Source organism: Otolemur garnettii, unplaced genomic scaffold (assembly GCF_000181295.1).
Source record: "Otolemur garnettii isolate 467f Iridium unplaced genomic scaffold, OtoGar3 scaffold00014, whole genome shotgun sequence".
Classification (NCBI taxonomy): domain Eukaryota; kingdom Metazoa; phylum Chordata; class Mammalia; order Primates; family Galagidae; genus Otolemur; species Otolemur garnettii.
In genome coordinates, this window is record NW_003852409.1 from 23981245 (window position 1) to 24005978 (window position 24734).

At 38.7% G+C, this 24734-nt stretch overlaps 1 protein-coding gene across 1 annotated transcript in view; it reads left to right on the forward strand.

Annotated features, from left to right (window-relative positions):
* Positions 1 to 1632: 1632 nt before the first annotated feature.
* Positions 1633 to 24734, forward strand: part of CNTRL (centriolin) — a 106022-nt gene continuing 82920 nt past the window's right edge. Inside the window, exons 1-5 of the mRNA XM_012802438.2 lie at positions 1633 to 1779; positions 13838 to 14088; positions 17994 to 18124; positions 21860 to 21990; positions 23399 to 23540. Coding sequence (XP_012657892.1) covers positions 13869 to 14088; positions 17994 to 18124; positions 21860 to 21990; positions 23399 to 23540 — 624 coding nt within the window. The 5' untranslated portion in view covers positions 1633 to 1779; positions 13838 to 13868. The remainder of the gene's footprint in view (positions 1780 to 13837; positions 14089 to 17993; positions 18125 to 21859; positions 21991 to 23398; positions 23541 to 24734) is intronic.

Genomic DNA, 24734 nt, shown 5'->3' on the forward strand with positions numbered 1-24734 from the left:
GGGTAAGAGAGGAATATGTGAATGGGAAAGGTGTACCTTGTTGGAAATCACATTGGTTTTCTGTGGTAAAGCCATCTCTGCCATAGGGAAAAATGAAATATCTAATGCCATTTTCAGTAAGTTCCCTCTTGTAGCTTTAACTTCTGCACTCCAGATTTTTGCACAAGCCATACTGAACTATTTAATGTTTGCATACCGCTTAAATTTTGTTCCAGCTGCACTGAACTACTTAACAACCAGCACACTGCCATGCTCTTTCTTACCCTTCTGGGACTTGCATAAGTCCTTCTCTTTGCCAAGCAAATTCTTCCCCACCCCCCTACTCCTCTACTAAATTCTTCTCTTTCGGGTCTGGGATAACAAACATCACCTCTCCTCAGAAACCTCTGCCTAATAATAAAATAACTACAACATATTGAGAACTTAGGGTGAGCCAGGCACTGTGCTAAGTTCTTTCGTGTGAGTTAAGTTATAATTATTAGGAGAACTGTAGGAAGTAAGTCTGAATACTTCAGTGAGAAAACAGGTACGGATAGAGGGAATTTCTAGAACAGTGCTGATTTCTGGAGATAGGGCAGCCTCTGACAGTAGCATGGTTCTGGAGAGGCTGGAGTGAAAGGTATTCCTGGGGACAACGCATTTAAAAGTCACTGTATTTCCCTAGAATCCAGCATTCTCTGCTAAATTCTGTTAAAACATCTGTTCAGGCTCAGCGCCCATGGCTCAGTGGTTACAGCCTGGCATACGGGCTGTAACCTGACCCAAGGCCTGCTAAACAACAATGACAACTACGACAACAACAAAAATTGCTGGACGTTGTGGCGGGTACCTGTAGTCCCAGGTACCCGGGAGGCTGAGGCAAAAGAATCGCCTAAGCCCAAGAGTTGGAAGTTGCTGTGAGCTGTGACGCCACTGCACTCTATCCAGGGCGACACAGTGAGACTCTGTCTCAAAACCAAACATCTGTCGAATGCATGTCGTGACAGCAACACTTATGGGCAGCCCCAAGTGAAGTCTGCAAATGCTTCTTGCTTTAACCTTTCCCAGTACCAACCAGAGGAATATTCTCTGCCCGGGATTCCCTGGCTGGTCCTACTCCATGAACACCAGGCGACAGGGGCTCCCAAGCTGCGTCCGCAATGAGGTTCACCCATGCTGGGTCTGTGTAGTCCCAGACAAGAATTCGCCTTAGAAACAGCTGTGAACGTTGAGGCATGGTGCGAGGCACACAATCTCCAGACCAGGAGTCAGCATCAGAAGCGGAGAGGGCTGGTGACAGCGCTGCGTCTGTCCCTCAGGGCGTCTTCGGACCCAGGTCTGAGGAATGCGTCTGAGTCTCAGTCTTAGCGTAAGGAAATCATGGTCTTGCGGGCGGCTGCCGCCAGAAACCTCGCCTCTAGCAGGCGACACCGCCCTTACCTACATCGCTACCCTAGGGCAAGGGCGTCGCAGAACGCCCGGCTCGCGCGGCCGGAAGCCTAGGGCCCAAGGTTCCTCGGCGCGCCAGCGGCTGCGGCGGCAAGAGCGGCGGGAAGCTTCTCCGCGCCCCTCCCAACAGCTCGGGGAGGGGCGGGACCGAGACAGGCCACGCCCACGAGCGCGCGCTGCCCCTCGGCAACCGGCACAACATAACAAAATGGCCGCTGCGCCGCTGGGTCCCTGAAGGGAAGGACGTGCGCGTCTTTCGCTCCGCCAAGTCCCGCGGGGCTTATCGGCCCGATACCTAGGCAGTGAGTGCCAGGCCTGGTCGAGGCAGCCCTCCGTTGTCCGGTCCAAGCGGTAGGGGCCGGCGGCAAAGGCGGGAAGGCCCAGACGGAGCGTGGGGTGGGCCGGCGAGGGATGGATTCGGGGCGGGGGCGTGTGTCTGGGGATTGGGATTGGATGGGAAGGATGGGAGGGCCCGGAACGGGCATGTGGAGGTGGGTGGAGGGAGGTTTGGATGGGAAGACGTGGGGTGATTGGGGATAGCGAAACAATGTGGAAGTTGTGTTGCGGGACTGAGACGGATGGGGTCCCACTACCTGAGGAGGGAGGGGCTGGGAACCCCGCGGCCGGGAGAGGAGGGAGGGGCTGGGCTGTGCCGGTGTCTGTGGGGAATGACTGGATAAAGATGGTTTGGGTGTCCGGACAGGTGGCCTGGTTTCAGATGGCAGTACATAGAGAAAGATCAGAATTAGGATATTGGGGCGAAATGCTAAAAGAAGGGCAGAGCAAATACTTTGTTGTATAATGGTTAAGGGATGATAAATTTGAAGCCAAACTTGGGTTGGTGTTACTTAACCAGCTCTGTGACATTGTGACTCTGTACGTGTTCCTTAACCTTCCTGAGCATATGTGTCCTCATTTGTAAAAATCCTTACAAATCACCTTTGAGTGTACAGTGTGTGCCAGAAGCAGCTCTAAGTACTTACTAACTCATTTAGAATTTAAAATAGTTTGTATGAAGCTATTCCAATTTTAAAAGTGATGGCACCAAGGACCAGAGAAGTTAAGTAATTTGCCTAGTGTCACCCAGTAAATGGAGAATCAGGATTTGAACTCAGGCAGTCTACCTCCAGAATCCAAGCTGTTGATCCAAGCCACTTGTAAAGGAGTTTGATAAATTCTGATTTTATACAGCATCTGTAAAAAGATTTAAATTTGGTAATTTCTTTAGAATGTTTAGCACATCCCTTTAGTCAACAGATATTATCTGCAGAACAACAAATAGATTCCCTGCTCTCTTACAGTTTATAGTCCATAAGGAGAAACAGAAAAGTAGTTTCACAAATAATGGCAGAGGGAAAATCAGGCTGTTAGTAGGATGGAAGGCTTAGGGCCAGGATGTTAGGACAAAAAGGCAAGTAAGTAGGCAGTTGGGTTGGGATGAAGAGGAATGGGTGGAGGTTTGAATGTTTTGTTTGGGAAGAAGAATATTTAGAGACCAGAGTATTGGAATGCACTAAGATGTCAGGTATTTTCTGGAGTGAAGGGAGATGAGCAGGTCAGGAAGTCTGGGTGGATATGGAAGTGTTGAGGCAGAGTACTGGAAAGAACAGTAGAGAAATGGGGCAAACTGATATGAACTGGCACAGAATTTGTAGAAAAAACTTGGCAATCAGAGTGAGGTGAAGAAGGATGGAAGGTACAGGTGGGTAGCACATGATGTGGTAATTGGCTCTGGAAAGAAAAGTGGCTGAAGACTTTTGAAGAAGAATGGGAATCAGGATTTCTGGAAGGACTTAGAGAATGCTAGAGTAAGAGATTTATAAAACAGAGTATTTGAGTAAGTCAGAGGATATGGGATGAAGTAGAATTGCAGGAAACCCTAAAGGATAAAGTGTAGAGAGAGATATGGAGATTAAGAAGTGGAGATGGGTATTGCATATTAGGGTGTTCTATAGAGAGACAGGTTTTGGGATTATTGAAGTTCAGCCTCATTTGGAGATCAGAGAAGATGAGAAGTTAGGATGTTAGAAAAGCTCGATAGAGACTGGAGTTTGCAGTCTCCACTGTGCTGTGATGGACAGGATTTTTAAATCTGGGTTTGTGGGTGGCAAGATGGGTAGTATTTTGTTGCCTGGTCATGTGATTTTGATTATTAATACCTCATTCCAGTGGCTTTCTCTTCTTCTGCAGACTACCTTCTGGGCCTTTAAAATATGACTCCAACTCTGGACTTATTTTCTTTGTTTTCTCTTTATCCTGCACTTCCAGTTACTCTAAGCTGGCTTTTTTCTATTGCTTAGTCTTTGTTCATGTGATTGCAAACAATATTCTAGGGTCAAACTACACCTTCATCTCTCCCTTCAAATTGTAATTCAAGATTAACCACCTCCAGGCAGTAGTCTCTGAAATAATGCCAGCTATTTTTAAACACTGTAAATCCTTAAGCCTAGTTCCTCAAGTTAGCTATTCTATGAGATAGAATACATATATCTATTGTTTCCGTGTCTAGACTTTATAGGAACTATGACAACCCTGGGAGTAGATTTGAGAATTCATGAGAGAGAGGAGTTGGCTCAGCACCTGTAGCTCAAGTGGCTAAGGTGCCAGCTACATACACCTAAGGTGGCAGGTTCAAATCCAGCCTGAGTCCGCCAAACAACAATGATGGCTGCAACCAAACAAAATAGCCAGGCATTGTGGCGGTCACCTGTGGTCCTAGCTACTTGAAAGGCAGAGGCAGGAGACTTGCTTGAGCCCAGGAGTTGGAGGTTGCTGTGAGTTGTGATGCTACTGCACTCTACCCAGGGGGATAGCTTGAGGCTCTGTCTCAAAAAAAAAGGAGAGAGGAGTTGATCTAGATTTCTGGAATGTGTTCTAATTTTTTTAAGCCTGAGTTTTACTGATCAGGAGAGGTTACAGAAGATCTCATGGTCATCTAGTGAGGCCCAAACCGTCTTGGTCATTAGGATTACATGAGAGGAATTCTAGATGGTTTAGTATTTTGAGAATTTAGAGAGAGGACTAAGATGCAAGATTCAAAATAATTGCATTGCATAAAAATGTGGAATTTTTTTCTAAAAAATTTTTTTAAAATATAAAGCGTATCTCTATGGCATATAGCACATACTATTATTCTAATTTTATAATCTTCTCCCATGCTAGGGATGGAGCATATAAGAAGTGGAGATGCGTATTGCATATTAGGGATGCAATATGCAGTCCCTAATAGGGATGGAATACATAAAAGTGAGACTGGGCCCTGTCCCTCCTCTCTCTCTTTTTTATTTCATCTCTATGAAAACTACATGCGTATAGTATATGTGATCTATGAATTAATTTAACTAAGGAATAAATAAAATTTTACATTTCTAAGCACTTTCCCCTTTGCTCTCACCAAATTTGAGGATATTTATCTTATTTAGAAGGAAAACACCAGTACGGTTTAGCACAGAATCAATATATAGGATTAAACAAACTCAGTATCTCCCATTATACTCTCATAATACAATTCTATAAGGTCTTCCCCCTACAAGTCAAGTAAGCAATCAGTTCTGCAGTGGTTCTGAACTCTAATTCAGTTCAGTTCTGACACTATTTGGAGATAATCAGAAAGATCAGATCCCATAGGTTGAGGGCTAAGTCCCACAAGGCCTCAGGTTTTACCTGTGTTTCTTTTTTTTTTTTTTTTTGAGACAGGAGCCTCAAGCTGTCCCCCTAGGTAGAGTGCCGTGGCATCTCAGCTCACAGCAACCTCCCACTCCTGGGCTCAAACGAGTCTCCTGCCTCAGCCTCCCAAGTAGCTGGAACCACAGGCGTCCGCCACAACGCCTGGTTATTTATTTATTTATTTTTTGGTTGCAGCTGTCATTGTTGTTTGGCGAGCCCAGGCTGGATTCGAACCCGCCACCTTGGGTGTACATGACTGGCACCTTAGCCACTTGAGCCACAGGCGCCGAGCCTTTACCTGTGTTTCTTACTGATGGGCTATAAATTGTCGTTCCCACGACCCCCTCCATGGGTTTAATTAATTTGCTAGAGCAGCTCACAGATCTCAGGGGGCTCTTACTTATGATTACTGATTTATTATAAATATTACAAAGGATACAGATGAGAAAATGCATAGGGTAAAGCAAATGGGAAGGGGCACAGGGCTTCTTTGCCCGCTCTGAGCAGACTATCCTTCAGGAACCTCTGTACCCACAAGCTCCCCAAACCCAATCTTTTTCGGTTTTTATGAAAACTTCATTATGTAGGCATTATTGAATCATTGATTACATCATTGGCCATTGGTGATCAACTCAAGCTTTAGCTCTCTCCTCAGAGGTTTGAGGAGTGGGTCTGAAAGTCCCCACTCTTTAACCATGGCTTATTCTTTCCAGTGAGAGGTGACAGTCAGTCAACTCATTAGCATACAAAACGATACTTGTCACTTTGGAGATTCTAATTATTTTAGGAGTTGTGTGCTAAGAAAAGGAACTAACCCGAAATATATATTTCACAATACTAAGAGACTTGTTTCCATTATAGAATGGTGTGATCTAAGACACAGGAATTGTTTACCACACTTTTGAAATTAAGACCAAAAGTATGTTTATAGCTGGCATAAGTAGCAGTTATGACTTGATGGAGGTGGGTTTCTGACCCATATGGTTAGTTTAATATGAGAAAATGAAAGAAAAAGTAAAGACACATTTAAGTTAGCTATTTAAACTACAGGTTGAGTGTTCCCTTATCTGAAATACTTGGTACCAGAAGTGTTTTGGATTTTTTCAGATTTTGGAATATTTGTAATATATTTATCTATGTTTATATTTTTATATTTATAATTCAGTATTTCAGAATTTTGGATTGTCAACCTGTAGTGATCTAGGATGTTGGAGTAAGACAGTTGGCCATATTATAATTTATGTGAATTAATAATTGACTTTTAAAAAATGAATAATGTGGCAAATTTTTATTCTTATCAAACTAGATACATTAAGAGGCCAGATCATGATTCAGTGATCTATCTTTGTGTAGAATTTTCCAAATCATTTTTTAGTGGCATTTATTTATGGTCTATTTTGTGTAAAACATCATGCTAGGCCTTAGAGAACAAAGCAAACATAATCTGGACTCCAGAAAACTCAGCTGTATGACAGGTAATGAAAAACATGAAATTTAGAATCAGATCAGGATTCAAGTTTTGTTCTAACCAATTATGGAACTTTGAACAAATTATTTAATATCTTTATCTGTTAAATGGGAAATAACAACACATATAGAGTTGTTGTATTCGGTTTTTTTCAATCTAATGATAGAAGTAAAAAGCTTATCACAAATATTTGTTTGTTTGTTTTAGAGACAATTCTCTCTATGTTGCTCAGGCTGGAGTGCAGGGGCTATTCACAGGTGCAGTTAATAGCAAATCCAACTCTTGGGCTTAAGTGATCCTACTGCCTCAGCTTCCCAAGTAGCTTGGACAACAGGCACGCTCTTGTCCAGCTAAATCTCACAATATTTGGTACATGGTAAGCCCTCAGTAAATATTAGCCAGTAACATTATATTCTTTAGGATTACTTCAATATCATCTTTTCAGAAAGAATTAAATTTTTGAAAGTAGCCAAAATTCTTTTGGAGTCAAGTTTACTGAATAAGGTTAGTGATCAAACTGGTATATCTAAAAACAAAGTGTAGCTAAAGTGATAGGCCTGATTTTCTTATGAGACTTGTAAATGAGTTCTGAAAGTAGGACCCAAAGAGGAATTCTAAAAATATTTTGGGCAAGATAGCATTCCTAAAATGACTATATGGTCATTGAGGGTATTACATCTGCTAAATGCTAGTTAATTGATAGAACATATTAGTATATTGTATTAATGTAAGCTTGCTTTTATACTGTATGTTCTTTGTAGATAGGAAAGGGGATGATCCCTTTCCTTTCCATCATTAAGATCATAACTGATACCCCTATCACAAAGACAGGTTAACAAGGGAAAAGCATAACAAATTTATTTGATCATAGTTTTCTGTGACATGGGTGCCTTTAGAATGAAGAACCAAAGATACAGGGAAAACTATCCATTTTTGTGCTTAAGATCCATCATGGTCAGCCAAGTGGAAATATGACTAGACAAACAAGAGTATGATTAATGCTAATAGAGTAAGTAGGTAAACTCAGCATGGCTTATTTGCTCAGATTTTTCTAGGCCTCTCTGTATAGCATTTCTTCCCTCGGGATATGGATTAGGATCCTTAGATCCTAATTAATTTCTTTATGAGCATTTGTTACACAGAAAGACAGAGGGTATTGGGGAGAAGAATAATGTTTTTAGGTTTTTTGGCTATCTTCAAGGAAAAGGGGTTCTGGTTTCTGTAACCCATCTTAGGGAAGAGAGATTCTACTTTCCGTTTCTTTCCTCATGGGAAAATAGGGGCTAGAGACTGAAGGGCAGGAGAGGATCAGAGAGAAACTTTGCTAAAGTGAGTCCTTCACTTTAGGGTGTCCTTTTCTGAGTTCCAATAGCTCCAACCGTTTAAAAAATAAGTTTCTTCACAGTCCCAGCCTATATAATACTACCTATAGCCCTGTGAAGGTATAGTATTTATTAGTAGAAATAGGAAAAACCCAAAGTGTTTCTCCTACTCTCACAACTTGTGACATAAAACTCTGATACAAGATGTGTGGGGATTTTGGTGTCCTATTCAATTCAATTTTGAAACTATCTTCCTGGAGATAGCGTCAGATCCCACAGGTTAAGGACACAGTTTCAGAAGACTGCCTCCCACTTCAGACACCTATCACAAGTAGTAGATTGTCACCTGTACTTCTGACCAACTGGCTATAAACTGGGGCTCCTGCTACCCACCCTTGGGTCAAATTAATTTGCTAGAATGGTTCAGAGAACCCAGAAAAACACTTTACTTACACTTTCCAGTTTATTAATAAGAGATATAATAAAGGAAACAGGTGAACAGCCAAATGGAAGAGTTGCATGGGGCAAGGTATGTTAACAGGGTTGTGAATCTTCCTTGTTCTTTCCTGCATGCTATCCTCAAGGCATGTGTTCAGCTGTCAGGAAGCTCTGTGTACCCTGTGTACCTTTAGAGGTTTTATAATTTTTCTATATATAAGCACAATTGACTACATTATTTGCCATTGGTGATCCAATCAACCTTTAGCCCCTATTTTGGTGACCAAATATTATTAGCATGCAAAAGAGATTTCCACTCTGGAGACCCCTGAAGTTTTTTTTAATTTTTTTGTATTGTTGGGGATTCATTGAGGGTACAAGAAACCAGGTTACACTAATTGCATTTGTTAGGTAAAGACCATCTTACAATCGTGTCTTGCCCCCAAAAGGTGTGGCACACACCAAGACCCCAACCCCTCCTTCCCTCTCTCTGCTCTCCCCTTCCCCCACCCCCACCATGTCATTAATTGTCATTGCCCTCATATCAAAATTGAGTACATAGGATTAATGCTTCTCCATTCTTGTGATGCTTTACTAAGAATAATGTGTTCCACTTCCATCCAAGTTATACAAAGGCTGTAAAGTCTCCATTTTTTTTAATGGCTGAATAGCATTCCATAGTATACATATACCACAGCTTGTTAATCCATTCCTGGGTTGGTGGGCATTTAGGCTGTTTCCATATTTTGGCAACTATAAATTTTTTTGTGAGACAGCTGGGTAGAGTGCTGTGGCATCACAGCTCACAGCAACCTCCAGCTCCTGGGCTTAAGCAATTCTCTTGCCCAAGTAGTCCCAAGTAGCTGGGACTACAGGCACTTGCCACAATGCATGGCTATTTTTTGGTTGTAGTTGTCATTGTTGTTTGGTAGGCCTGGGCTGGATTTGAACCTGCCAGCTCTGGTGTATGTGGCTGGTGCCTAAGCCACTTGAGCTACAGGCACCCACCTGAGCCTAAAGTTTTAAGAGCTATGTGATAGGAAACAGGAAGAAGTTTTCAAAGGAAAACTTTCAACAAATTAAATTTACAGAGTTTAATTAAGCAAAGAACAATTCACAAATTAGACAGCCTCATAACCAGAATAGATCAGAGAACTCCATTCTGCAATGTGGTCAGGAATATTTGTGGACATAAAAGGGAAGTGAGGTATAGAAACAGCTTGATTGGTTACAGCAGTGTTTACCTTATTTGAACATGGTCTGATCGCTTGACTGACTGTGACTGAAGCTTAGCTTGTGGTTTTCTGAGACTCAGCTATTTGTAACAAATGCATACTCCTTAGTTAGGCTTTTGGTTAGTTTACCTATGAGATTTGTTGCAGTTCATTGAGTAGACTCAAAATATTAAGGCATTCTCAGGCCAAATTTGGTTTAATTTAACACAATCATTTGTCCCTTAACAATAGGATACACTCTGAAAAATGCATTGGTAGGCAGTTTTATCATTGTGCAAACATAGAGCATAATTACACAAATCTGGCTAGATAGTATAGCCTACTACACACCTAAGCTATATAGTATAGCCTATTGCTCCAAGGCTACAAACTTATATAGAACATTATTTTACTTGATATTATAAGCAGTTGTAAGATAATAGTAAGTATTTGTGTATTTAAACATATAAAAAGTACAGTAAAAATACAGCATAAAAGATAAGAAATGATATACTTTTATAGGACACCTAACATGAATGGAATTTTTAAGACTAGAAGTTGCTTTTCTGGTTAGTGAGTGAGTGGTATGTGAATGCGAAGGCCTAAGACATTACTGAACACCACTGTTGACCTTACCAATAGTATACGCCTAGAGTATACTGAATTTATAAAAAATATTTTTTCTTCAATAGTAAATTAACCTTAGCTTTCTATAACTTTTTTTACTTTAAAAACTTTTTAATTTTTTAAACTTTTTGACTCATTGGTATTAACATAGCTCAAAATGTAAGCATATTAGGCTGAGTACAGTGGCTCATGCCTATAATCCTAACATTCTGGGAGGCTGAAGTAGGTAAATTGTCTGAGCTTAGGAGTTCGAAACCAGGCTGAGCAAGAGTGAGACTCTATCTCTACTGATCTCTTGAACCCAAGAATTTGAGGTTACTATGAACTATAATAATATCACGGCACTCTACGCAGGGCAACAGAGTAAGACTCTATCTCAAAAATAAAATAAAATAAATCTATGTTTTATCTTCATATTTTTAGCAGTGAAAATAGGGGAAATTAAGTTATTAAGCAAAGATAAGATCATTGTTAATGCAGCCGTGCTCAAAATGTATACATCATACAAAATTTTTTGGTCTAGAAGTTTGTCAAATGTATCATTTTTGCACTGTTTTTAGATTAAATATACTTATAAGAGCAACTATATATCATGAAAATAAAATTTGCATACAACTAACTTGCAAATTAGGACTCTTGGTGTTAAGGACTAATCTTACATGAAGATATATTTTCTGTTGAAGTACAAAATAGTATTTTTAAGTGCCATGTTCTTTATAACCTATTCATTCAATAAGTATTAATTTTATTTACCATTTTCTAGGCTCTGCTCTAGGCCTAGACTGCAGTGAACAGTATCTCTACTTTCATAGAGCTTACATTGTACTAGATTAGTTAGTTGTGTTATTGGACTTACAATTAGTTTGGGAGAAGGAAAACTTAATCTCATCATTACTATTGCTAGTGCTGTGGCTAATCAAGTCATTTATTCTGAACTTTAATAGTTAAGAGCCTTACCATTCTTTCATACAAGAAATGTTTTAAATGAAAAATAAAGAAATTTGACCAAGGTCCCTTTTATAAATTAATGCTTATTTTCTTCTGGAATACCTACACTATAATAAAATTGATTTTTTTGGCAAGCAATAGTAGGAACCAAAGTTTGAAGCCATCCAGTGTTTTTAGCTGTGACAAATGTTAGTGAACTTTAGAAACATAATGTTTAACAAAAGAAAGCAGATATAAAAGCTATTATGTGATGTCACTTATTCAAAGTTCAAAATAGCTCAACAATCTCTAGCATCAGAAGTCAGGATAGTAATTTTCTAAGTGTAGGGGTAAGTACTGAGAGGGAGCATGCTAAGGTTTCTGAAGTTCAGGTCATATTCTGTTTCTTGATCTCAATGCTAGTTATATAGTTTGTGTTCACTGTATAAAAATTCATAGAGTTATACACTTATGATTTATGCATTTTGTCTATGATATATTGCATTAAAACACATACAGAGTGTGTGTGACAGAACACACTTTAAAGTATGCTTTCTGAACAGGTTTAATCCTAGTTGTAAGTTATTTAATTCATGGGTGTATTCATGACCTATACCATTGTGATGCTGGGAATTTAGAGATTATGCTTCAATTTGTGGATATTTTCTGGGTAAGCAAAAACTATATAGTAGAATAAGTTCTTTGGTAGAGGTATATTCAGTGGGATAATCAGGATTGGCTCTACCTAAAGGAAATAGATTTCCGGAAAGTCTTCACAAGTAAAGTGACATTTTATTGGTATAGAGAAAGAAGAGGATGACATTTAAAAGAGAGGGAATTTCATGAGCAAAAACCCATGATGTATTTAGGTAGTGATACAGAGATAACTAGAGTATAGGGTTTGTAGTGGGTAGGAGTAAGAGATGAGGCCAGAACGTTGGGGCCAGATTGTGATGAGTCCTGTGTGTGGTGCTGATATGTTTAGACATATAGGCAGTGGAACCATCAGACTTCTTTACGTTTTTACGATGTCAGTGGGTCAAAGATGGAGAATGGATTAAGGGGAAGACAAAGGAGGTTTAAAAGGAAACTGGTTCAGTGAGTAACACAAGCTAATTAAGAGATGATAAATGTTTGATCTAGGGCATTATTTATGAAGATGGGGAGATATAAATTTCCAAATATTTCAGGGATAGAATTAATATATTGGTGGGTGAGGGGGAGGCATGAGTAGAAGGCAATTCCATCCATCCATTCATTCATTCAACCAACATTTCTTGAGTTTCTGCTAGGTGCCCGGCACCAGGCTGCACTGGGGAGATAGTGGTAAACAAAACAGAGATGCTTTCATGGAGCTTACAGTTCAGAGGGGAGACAAATATTAAGTAAAAACCACATAGATGTATAATTGCAAACTGTGATTATTCAAGGAAAAAATAGAAATTGATTGAAAGTTTAGAACTGGGGACTTCACTTCATCTGCCGTATACCAGAGACTTTCCTGAGGAAGCCATAGTTGAGTTGATCTCTGAAGAAAGACTAGAAATTACCATGGTATAAAGAATGGAATCAAGCATTTGAGGGAGAAGAAATTATGTGTGGAGGCCACTGTGACTGGAGTCCACAACTGAGGGAATGAATGACAGATGTTGAGTCTGGAGAGGTGAGGCCAGATCGTGGGGGACCTTGTAAATACTACATTCTTCACAGACTGCGAGATTTATTTTTTAAATAGATGACTCTGTTTATCTGGCTGCAATGTAATAATGGAAGAAGGCAAAAGAGACTGTAGATCAGTTAGATGCTATATAGCAGTTTGATGAAGGTTTGGATTAGAGGTGGAGGCGAGTAGAAGTAAAAAAAGTAGACTAATTCGAGAAGTATTTGGGAGTTAGAATTAACAGCACTTCCTGACTGGGTATTGGGAGAGGGCAGAGGGGGTGTCAAAAATAACTCCAAGGTTTCTGGTTCATTCCAGCGAGCACCATTTTCCAGTTAGGGAATAGGAAAGTGAGGGGGAGGAATAGGAGAGTGAGGGGGAAAGGGATAAATAATAAATTCAATTTGGATTGAGTTTAGAATGCTAATGAGATACCAAGTAGCCAGTTGGAATTGGAGTCTGGAGCTCAGACAAAGGTTGGATTGAAGATATAAATATCAATATACATGGAGCTTTGTGAACCATGGGTGTGCATTAGATTGTCCAAGATGAGATTAGAAAGAGACTAGAGGGAAGCCTTATGGAGCTCTGACATTTAAATTAGGCTGCTTACAGGAACAAAAGCCAGCAAAGGAGACTAGGAGTGGCCAGGAAGGCAGGAAGATATACCAAGAGAATATGGTATCCCAGAAACCAAAGGGAAAAAACTGTTTCAGGAAAGAGAGAGTGCTCAGCAGTATTAAAAACTGCTGCTTGCCAAATAGTCCATCTTCCTGCATTCTAGGACCCTCTTGTGTGTGTGGAAGGGACATTGTGACTAGTTTTATTCAATAAACCGAGAACAGAAATCACAAGTAATGCTTCTGATTGAAGCACATATCAATACTAGACTCTGGAGGTCTCTTTTACCTCTGGCAAGCTAATCAGTGATGTTTGAAATAGTGTCTGCTCCCGGAGTAGTGTGTGTCGTAGCATCTGTTCTCTGAGTTTAGTTGTATAATGGTTTTGAAAGCTATAGAAATAAATGTAATAGTTTTGATAGCTCTTAAAAAATTAATCTTGTCAAATATACTGAAAACTCTCACAGGTGTTGATGGGTACCAGGCTTTACTCTTGAAATGAAGAAAGGTCCTCAACAAAAAATATTCTCCAGTGCAAAGATGCCATTATCATCTCACTCTCCTAGTGCGTCATCTCTTACGTCCAATATGAGATCTAGGTCACTTTCGCCTTTAACTGGATCTGAGACTTTGCCTTTTCATTCTGGAGAACGGCATTGTGAGCAAGTTGAGATTACAGATGAAGACAATATGCCTTTGGACAACCAAGACCATAAAGGTACTACTTTTTAAATCTAATAATTTGACCATATACTCATAAGGTGAGATGGAAAATTTTGAGCTTTTACATGTTTGGCCCAAATATAATATCTATTCTGGTACTAACTTGATCTGTTGTTGTAGTCAGAAATTGTGTGAGGACAGTGGGAGGACTGAGGCTTCTCAGTGAAGGTGAAGATGTCTGAAAGAAATTGGGAGGGGAATTTCCACAAAGAGGAAGCTATATTTCCTGTGGTAGGAGAGTGCCTTAAAGCTTATACCCAAAATTTGCTATCCTCCTTGGTTAGGGGAAGGGTAGGTAGATCTGTTCACTTCAGAGCAGAGTGCCTTAATTCAGTATGAAAATATTATCCACATTTCAGCTATGCCAGGCTACTTATTAGCAAACTACCTATATATGAGTGGACTGATTTCCACTTATGGGACATACATTATGTTACACCAGCATTTTAATTTTTTTCTTAAAAGCATTCTATTAGTCAAGAAATCTTGTCTTAAAAGTGCATTATTATTTACTAAGTCATTTACACAACCATCAAACTCTATTTGACCTTACCAGTTTCTGTTAATAAACATTAATAGCATTGAGTTTTATACCTTATCTTTGCTATATAGTATCTTTTATACTATATCTTTGCTATAATATCTTTGATTAATATTGATCAAATATTAATTTGATTAATATTTTAGAATATTAGTCATTTTTTTCCTAGAACAAAATTAAAGAAAAATATTATTTTGAACAAAAAATAAATTTAATATTAACTTATAAGTAATGAGCTGGGCTCACACCTATAATCCTAGAACTTTGGGAGGCCAAGGCAGTAGGATTACTTGAGGCCAAAAGTTCAAGACTAGCCTGGGCAACAGTGAGACCTCATCTCTGCAAAAAGTTCAAAAAAAAAAATTTAGCCAGGTGCGGTAGCACACACCTGTAGTGCCAGCTACTAGGGAGGCCAAGGTTACAGTTTGACCCAGAAGTTTGAGGTTACAGTGAGCTATGATGATGCCATTGTACTCTATCCCAGCAACAGAATGAGTCTCTGTCTCAATATAAGAAAAAAATATTAACTTGTAAATAATCATAGGGAATATTTGGCCTATAGTCCAGGTCTGAACCCAGGATTTTTTTCTGACTCATAAAGCAAGAACCAAGAGGCAATTTTATTTTTATGACTACTTTTTTTTTTTTATGGCTACTTTTATAAAATGTAATATGAGGCCAGGTGCAGTGGCTCATGCCTGTAATCCTAGCACTTTGGAAGACTGAGGCAGGTGGATTGCCTAAACTCACAAGTTCAAGACCAGCATGAATCAGAGCAAGACCCTGTCTCTAAAAATAGATTGTGGTGGGTGCCTATAGTCCTAGCTACTTGGGAGGCTTGCTTGAGCCCAAGAATTTGAGGTTGCTGTGAGTTATGATGCCCTGGCACTCTACCAAAGGGCCAAAATAAGACTCTGTTTCAAAAAAAAAAAATGTGATATGGATTTAATAATTTTTTTGAGACTCCCTATGTCACCCTCAATAGAGTGCTATGACATCACAGCTCACAGCAACCTCTCTTGGGCTTAAGCGATTCTCTTGCCTCAGACTCCCAAGTATCTGGGACTACAGGACTCGACTATTTTTAGAAACAGGGTTTGGATCTTGTTCAGGCTGGTCTTGAACTCCTCAGCTCAGGCAATCCACCCACCTCGACCTCCCAGAGTGCTAGGATTACAGGTGTGATTGGCTTTAACAATCTTTGACAGCAACATCCAAGGAAGGTCATAAGACAAGATTGGCCATGCATCAAGTTAGTACTTTATCTCTGTATATTCAGATCCTCTCTATTTAAAAGAAGAACAAAAAATTAAAAGATAGGAAAAGAAGAGTTTTAAGAATTTTAGTGTTTCTGAACTTTAGATTGGAATTTTAAAAAATCTAAAGTTGGTTTATGTTAAAAAACTAATATGAAAATATTGCTAAAAACTTCAATGATACATATGGTTAAAAGTGCAAGGTTTGTATTCATCTCCCTGGGTTCAAGTCTTCATTATACAGGATTTGCACCTCATTATATATAAGGTGCCAAAAAATTGTATATACATTTTTAGAAAGGAAAACACTGTATTAAAATTGTAACACTCGATGTATACTGATTATAAAAGATGAACACAAATCACATTTGACTTCTGGAATTACAAGAGGTGGTCAAAGTGGTTACCATTAGTGTCCAGACACTTCTGATTATAGTGAACTATTGCTTGAGCAATGTTGACCAAATGTCCACTTATATCACTACACATGCCATTTCAATTTCTTCCTAAAGTACCACCAGTGTAGCTGTTTTTTTTATATTACACCACATCCTTTAATGTCCCCCATTGGTAGAAGTCAAGGCATGTTAAGTCAGGAGAATGTGGGAAAATTCAACTGCACCTCTTCATTCTATCCATTGTCCTGGCAAATTCTCATTGAGGTAAGCTCTCATTTCTTAGTGCATGTAATAATCTTGGGATGAAAACTTTCCATTTTGGGCTTGGCGTCTGTAGCTCAGCCATTAGGGTGTCAGCCACGCACACCTGAGCTGGAGGGTTCAAACCCAGCCCGGGCCTGCCAAACAACAATGACAACTACAACCAAAAAATAACCAGGCATTGTAGCAGGCACCTGTAATCCCAGCTTCTTGGGAAACTGAGGCAAGAGAATTGCTTAAGCCCAAGGACTTTGAGATTGCTGTGAGCTGTGACCCCACAGCACTCTACCAAGGGTGACATAGTAAGACTCTGTCTCAAAAAAAAAAAAACAAAAAGCTTTCCATTTTGTTGTTTTAAGAATGTGGTATAGGCTCGGTGCCTATGGCTTAAGCAACTAAGGAGCCAGCCACATACACCTGAGCTGGCGGGTTCAAATCCACCCCGGGCCTGCCAAACAACAATGAAGGCTGCAACCAAAAAATAGCTGGGCATTGTGGCGGGCACCTGTAGTCCCAGCTACTTGGGAGGTGGAGGCAGGAGAATTGCTTGAGCCCAGGAAATGGAGGTTGCTGTGAGCTGGGATGCTATAGCACTCTACCCAGGGTGACAGCTTCAGACTCTGTCTCAAAAAAAAAGAATGTGGTATATGTCTCCTAACTCCTATTTTATGGGCACATTGTTTGGTAGACTTCTATGGCAAGTATGTAACCTGTTCCACACCATAGCAGAAGAAGCACGACTTGTTGCTGTATGAGGCCTCCAGCTCTTCCCTTGTACACATCACATACAAGTACCATGGATCTCAAAGTTATTAAGAATATGTGCAGTTGTAAGGCATATTAGAGGTTCCATTGTCCTTGTGCTTCCACGTTCCTTAATTTCAAATACCACTTCAAAATGGCCTTATGCTCCTCTAAAGATAGCTGTGGTTCTGCTGTTTTCTTTGTCCTGACTATCACATGGTGATGCTAGCATTCATTTGATTAATGCCATCTTTTGAGCAAATGCCATACTACACATTGCTACCATAATTCAATTCAACTTTGAAAATTAATACATAGATAATATCACTTTAAATGTATATACTTTTTTTGGCATCTCTGGTATTAGTTGCAAGATGTTGAACAAATGACTTTTTTTATAAATGAGGATATTAATAATTTCTGTCTCAAAAGCCTGCTTTGCAAGTAAAATGTTTTAAATGTAAAACATTTAGCATAAAACTTGGCCCACAGATAATATTTATAGTATGTAATTATCATTACCACTATTGTTATTACGGAGTGCTATAAAGTAAAATATTATTAAAACATTATGATTAAAAATGGCCAGCATTTTTTTTACATTTTTATGGCTTAAAGCATGTTATATAACTTCAAAATGATTTTATTGGTGATATTTGTATCTTCTTTTACTGATAACGATTTGTTTCTATAATTTTAGGAGCTGTTTCACGAGTAGGAGTTCGATATATTACAGAGGCCCTCATTAAAAAACTTAGTAAACAGGACAATTTGGCCTTGGTAAAATCTCTGAACCTTTCACTTTCTAAAGATGGTGGTAAGAAATTTAGGGTAGGTTACCAGCAGTTTTTGAGTTATGTTGTTTTTAATTTTGAGTTATATTTTTAATTTTTCTGGGCTCTAAAACTACAAAGAAAACCCTCACCTTTTATTGTTTACAGTGAAAGTTCTAAATCAGGCTTGGCGCCTGAGGCTCTGGTGGCTAAGGTGCCAGCCACATACACCCAAGGTGGCAGATTCGAATCCAGCCCAGGCCCACCAAACAACAATGATGGCTGCAACCAAAAAATAGCCGGGTGTTGTGGCGGGCAACTGTAGTCCCAGCTACTTGGGAGGCTGAGGCAGGAGACTCCCTTGAGCCCAGGAGTTGGAGGTTGCTGTGAGCTGTGATGCCACGGCACTCTACCCACGGGGACAGCTTGAGGCTCTGTCTCAAAAAAAAAAAAAGGAAGTTCTAAATTGGAAATATGACATCTGCAAATTCATAATTGCATATTATGAATATTCTATACATTCTTGACTAAGTAAGAGATTGGCAAACTATAGCTTGCAGGCCAAAATAGGCCTGCTACCTTTTTTTATAAGCAAATTTTATTGGAACACAGCCCCACTGATTTGTTTACATATTGTCTATGGCTATAGAAGAAGCAGAGCTTAGTTGTTAACACTGGGACTATCTGGCCCACAAAGCCAAAAACATTTACTATCTGCCCTTTTACAGGAAAAGTTGGCTAATCGCACTCTAGAGTGAGTACTACTTTATTCATAAATTATATATGAACACATTGTAATAGACAATTTCTTTTTTTTTTTTTTTTTTTGCAGTTTTTGGCTGGGGCTGGATTTGAACCCATGACCTCTGGCCAGCACCCTACTCCTTTGAGCCACAGGCGCCACCCATAGACAATTTCTTTAATTGGAAAAAATAAAACTTTGATTCCTACCATGTTTTTCACAAAGATTAATTTCAGAAGGATAAAGAGCTAAATGAAAACAAAGCAAAAGAAGAAAACCAATCAACAATAATGCTATTAAAGTTATTAGGAAGGATAATATGAGAATATTTTTAACATCTTAGAGCAGAAAAGCTCTCCTAAGCAAACAATGCCACACACACACACAAAAATTGACAAATTTAGTTTACACAAAGATTTGAAAGTTTTGGTTAATGAAAGACATCTTTTAAAAAGTTAAAAGAAAAGCAACTGGCAGGTATTATTTGTAATGAATGTGACAATATTAAGAGAGAGAGAATGGAAAATGTGGAAAGTATATGAATAGGCAAGTTCAAAAGGTACTTTTGAATGTTAAAATGAAAATACGTTCAATTCATCAATGTCAAAGAAATGTTGGATAAAACTGATAATTAAAAAAGAAAATTAATGAGGTTTATAGTTTGAAAAGAGGTGGCTTTTTCTCATGACAATGAAGGCCTATTTGCTGTCTATGCCAAAGGTATCTTGCTCTGTAAATCTTCTTTTACCTTGCTCTTTCTCTTGCTCAAAGAACTTTTTTTTTCATGCTTGCCTTACTTTGAGGTGTCTGGTTATTCTTTAGCCAAGAGCACCCCAAGAAGTGAAGACACAGGCTACCTGAAACCTGACATTCCTACATCTTTCGAAAAACATTTGTAGCATTTAAGTGATCATTATGTTTTGTGTGGTGTGTTTGCTTCTTAGGGAATGTGATGAAGGCTGAGCCCTTATTAACCCTCCTACCCTGTGGATATATGGATATAAATTAATAGAAAGGGTTTTTTTTTTTTGTATACACACACATACATATACCAACCTCTTGACAATGGTTACCTTGGAGCAAGGAATTTGGGTAGAGAGGGGTTGGTATAGGGAGTTGATGAAGAGAGCTTTTTATGTTTTGTTTGAAATTTTTGCTAGAATATATTCAGATCTTCTGAAATGAAAAAAGGAAATATGCTGGAATTTAAAAGTTTCAAAAATGAAATATCAAATTAGTAAGTAGTTACTATGTGGTTGGTTATTTTATGCCAGACATTATATTAAACTGTGAGAGAAGATACAAATAATAGACAAATCTCTGGGAATTTAGAGCTTAGCATGAAAAATGCCTAGATTTAAGAGGAGAAATAGAGTGAGGGGAGGGCCAACTTGGTGAAAAAGCTTGAGGAAGCTGTTGGGACAGCAGAAGATCCAGGAGTATCCAGTAGAAGCCAAAGGAGGGGGAACTTCAGGCAGGAGAGGATGATATAAAATGCTACAGAAATATCAAATCAGAAGGAAACTTATCAGTCATTTGGATTTGGTAGTTAAAGAGTCTTTCCTTCTGTTTCTTGAACCCACCGTGTTCTTTTTTTTTTCCCCCCTTTGGAGACAGAGTCTTACTGTGTCATTCTTGGTAGAGTGCTGTGGTGTCACAGCTCACACCAACCTCAAACTCTTGGGCTTAAGTGATTCTCTTGCCTTCAGCCTCCCAAGTAGCTGGGACTACAGGCACCTGCCACAATACCCAGCTATTTTTTTGTTGCAGTTGCCAGCCTCGGTACATGTGGCAGGTGCCCTACTCACTGAGCGACAGGCCCCAAGTCCCATGTTTGTTCTTTTAGGGCCTCTGTGATTTTTTTTCCTCAGCCTGGTATTTTCTGCCCCCAGATATTCATACAGCTGGCTTCTTATTAAAGTTTCAACTCAGTGTACTTCCTTTGTGAGGCCTTTTCTTACTAATCACAATTAGTTACCCCCTCCTTGGTTGTGTTTTCTCATTCTTTTAGTCCACAACTATTTATTTGCACCAATTACATGCCAGGCAGCAGTGCGATAGCAGTGAACCCAACAGACAGATTTGCCCTCTTAGTGTCTTGCATTTTGTCACAAGATGTTTTTATTTACTTGTTAATACTGTAAAATCTTACATATTTACTTGTTTATTATCTGTCTCCTTGAATGAGAACAATTTTCCTAACTCACTACTTCATTTCCAGTACTGAGAATAGCTCTTGGCTCATAATAATGTTTGATAAATATTTGTGGAGTGGATGAATGAATGGTAATCTTGGAGAGAAAATTTGAATATGTTGGTGTAGTAGAAGATATATTGCCTTACTAACATAGGTAGCATTCTTAATCCAATAATCTGATATCTGATGTGCTCCCAAATCCAAAACTTTGTGACATGACACTCAAAGGAAATGCTCATTGGAACATTTCAGATTTCAGATTTTGTTTTTGGGATGCTCAATTAGTAAGCATGATGCAAATATTCCAAAAGCTAAAAAAATCCAAAATGTCGTAATGGGTACAATGCAAAGTATATGGCACACCTCCCGGTGTAGGACACAACTACAACAGGGATCTTACCTAACAAATGCAAATATTTTAACCCAGGCGTCCTCAAATTATGGCCCGTGGACCACATGCGGCCTCCCTAGGACATTTATCCAGCCTGTCAGGTGTTTTTGCTGCCACTGCCTGTCCTGCTTAGCAGCCAACTTGTCCCGGGGCCTGCAGTCCAGCCCTCCAATGGTCTGAGGGACAGTGAACTGGCTCCCTGTTTAAAAAGTTTGAGGACTCCTAGTCTTGAGCTTCTTAGTATATAGGAGGTGTTGTCCACTGAGGGGAAAGGAGAGCTTGGTGGCTTGAAGAGAGCTACTTCTGGTCAAGAAGAGGTGCACCAAAGGATTGTCCAGTAAGCAATATGGTTTATTATTTCTGATGACTGATTAAAATAGTACCTGATGCACGTACTTAAATACTGGGCTTTAATATCAAGGCATTTGTTGTGTAAAGTATTTATTTATTTGTTTCCAATTAGTATATTGAGAATTTGGAAAAATGTATTAAACTTGAAGTACTAAATCTCAGTTACAATCTAATTGGAAAGATTGAGAAGATGGACAAACTGTTAAAATTACGTGAACTCAACTTATCATATAACAAAATCAGGTGAGTAAACACTTTTTTAGGTGACATTGTAGGGTCTTCTTTCTTAAAAAGGTAGATGAATTCTACCCACATTACTGAAAGAATCCTTTGAGACAGCAGGTATTTTGACCTCTTTATTCACTGATAATGTAGCCCTTCACCTATGGTAACTATTATTATGTTTTGGTGTTACTAAAGTACAGAATAATATCTTACCTAGCATTACCAAAGAAGGAGATATGTTTTTGGAACACCAAAGTTTATATTAATTTTATTTTGATGAGAAGTTTCCCCAGATATTGTCTATGATTCACCAACTTAAATACATAAGTTCTTAAGTACATAAAGAATGATGACATGAAGCAGAATGTTTTAACCCTGCTGTTTTGATTCCAAAGATATTTTAACCCATTTTGATCCTGTGTCTTTATTCTGATGTTTTTTGCTCATTGCTGTTATACAAGAATTATACTTTCATTCTTGTTTCCATTTCATGATAAATATTACTCTGAGAAATGAACACATTAGAACTGACAGCAGCTAAAACTGCATGTAGAAAACTTGATGTAGACAAATAATGCAAGAATCAAATCTTGAAAATCTTATTATCAACATGCGTTCTCCCTTAGTAAATATGATGACCAAGAAAATAAAACAAAATAACTAACAGCAGAAGTTCTAATAAGACAAAAACAAAATTAATATAAACCTAATTAATGAATCAAACTCCTAATATAAAATTTGTATAAAAGAGAATTAATCCCTATAAAAATGTTTCAGCAAAATTAAAATGAAAATAGAGAAGCTTAGAAATATTTGGCCAGTCTAGAGAGAAGCTTAGAAGTATTTGCACAGTATCAAAAATTGACCAGGGAATTAAATTGGAAGTAATTTGGAGAAAATTTTATCAATCAAAATTCATCAGTATGTGATTAAGTGTTTTATTAGTTTAAATATTCTAATTAAAATACTTACAAACACAATATTATTCTAGGGGCTTTCCTATCCTGCCAGAATAGTTAATCTTTCTGTGATGACTTAAGGGAATAGTTAAGAACATCTTCTCTTGGCAGGACTGTAACACATAGCACAGTGCTGATAAATTTCCCATCTCTTCCGCTGGCTATCTTCTAGAACTTTCCACCACAGTCAATGAGATTGCATACTCTTTTTTTCTGTGTTACGTAATCTTGAAGCCTGATAGTAGGATGGGTAGAATTCCTGGGCATAATAATGTAGGGTTGGTAGTTTAGAAGTTTTGGTAAATTTGATTTTAGTCACTTTTCTTTGTTCTCATTTGTAAAAAGAGTTGATAAATTACAATTATAAAAAGAATTCCACATGGAACCGAGGCTGTTTATTCTAAAAATACAATAGAGGGACTCTATCATTGTGCCTATTAAATTAAATTAAATTTTTTGGTTTCCAGCAAAATTGAAGGCATAGAAAATTTGTGTAATCTGCAAAAGCTAAACCTTGCAGGAAATGAAATTGAGCATATCCCCGTATGGCTAGGGAAGAAGTTAAGGTCTTTGCAAGTCCTCAATCTGAAAGGCAACAAGATATCATCGGTAAGTTATTCAAAATAGCAGGAATTATTTTTCATATTTTTAGACATGTTAAAAAATAAAAGATTAAAAATGTAAGTTTTATAAAAATGGGATTTCTTCTTTTACCATGTCCTTGGGTCTTTGGCCAAATCCTAAATTCTTATATAACCCAAGCTTCTCTAGAATAATTAAATATAGGCAGTCTAGCTGGGTGTTGTGGCGGGCACCTGTAGTCCCAGCTACTTGGGAGGCTGAGGCAAGAGAATCACCTAAGCCCAGGAATTGGAGGTTGCTGTGAGCTGTGATGCCACAGCACTCTACTGAGGGTGATAAAGTGAGACTCTGTCCTCATTTGCCTGATAGTATTTGTCATTCATTAGAGACTTGTAGCATTCTTGTTAAGGAGGTATACAGGGATTATGTTTATAATCCTATGAATTAGATAATATCATCTGATTCCTACTTTATAAGTAAAGTCTCAGAGAGGTAAAGTCACAGCTTGTATCAGAATCCAGATCACTGAATGTCTATAACAGAATTCTTTTTTTCTGACAATATTACCTCACAGTAAAGTTTTCAGATGTATGAATTAATTTGATTATGATGTTAGGTGTTACAGGAGGTTGATCACTAGCTTTTTATAGTAAAACAACTTAGGGCCAGGCATAATGGCTCATGCTTATAATCCTAGCACTCTCAGAGGCTAAGGTGGGTGAATTGCCTGAGCTCAGGAGTTCGAGACTAGCCTGAGCAAATAGCTGGGTGTTGTGGCGGGCACCTATAATCTGAGCTACTTGGGAGTCTGAGGCAAGAAGATCACTTGTGCCCAGGAGCTTCAGGTTGCTATAAGCTATGATGCCCTGGCCCTCTACTGAGGATGACAAAGTGAAACTCTGTCTCAAGGAAAAAAAAAATAAACTTGGTTATTATGATTCACATAGTTGAATAATGATATATATTTTTCTTTGGAGTATAATTTGTGATTTTCTCATGGCATTTATTTACAGTTAGGTGTTCAGTAAGCGTTTGCTTAGTAAAAACAAGCAAATTACTTAAATTTGTATTAAAATTAGAAAAATCATGCTATATATCAGTTATTGAATAGAAAATGAAAAAATATGACTTCAGGCTCGGCGCCTGTGGCTCAAGTGGCTAAGGCACCAGCCACATACACCTAAGGTGGCGGGTTCAAATCCAGCCTGGTCCCGCCAAACA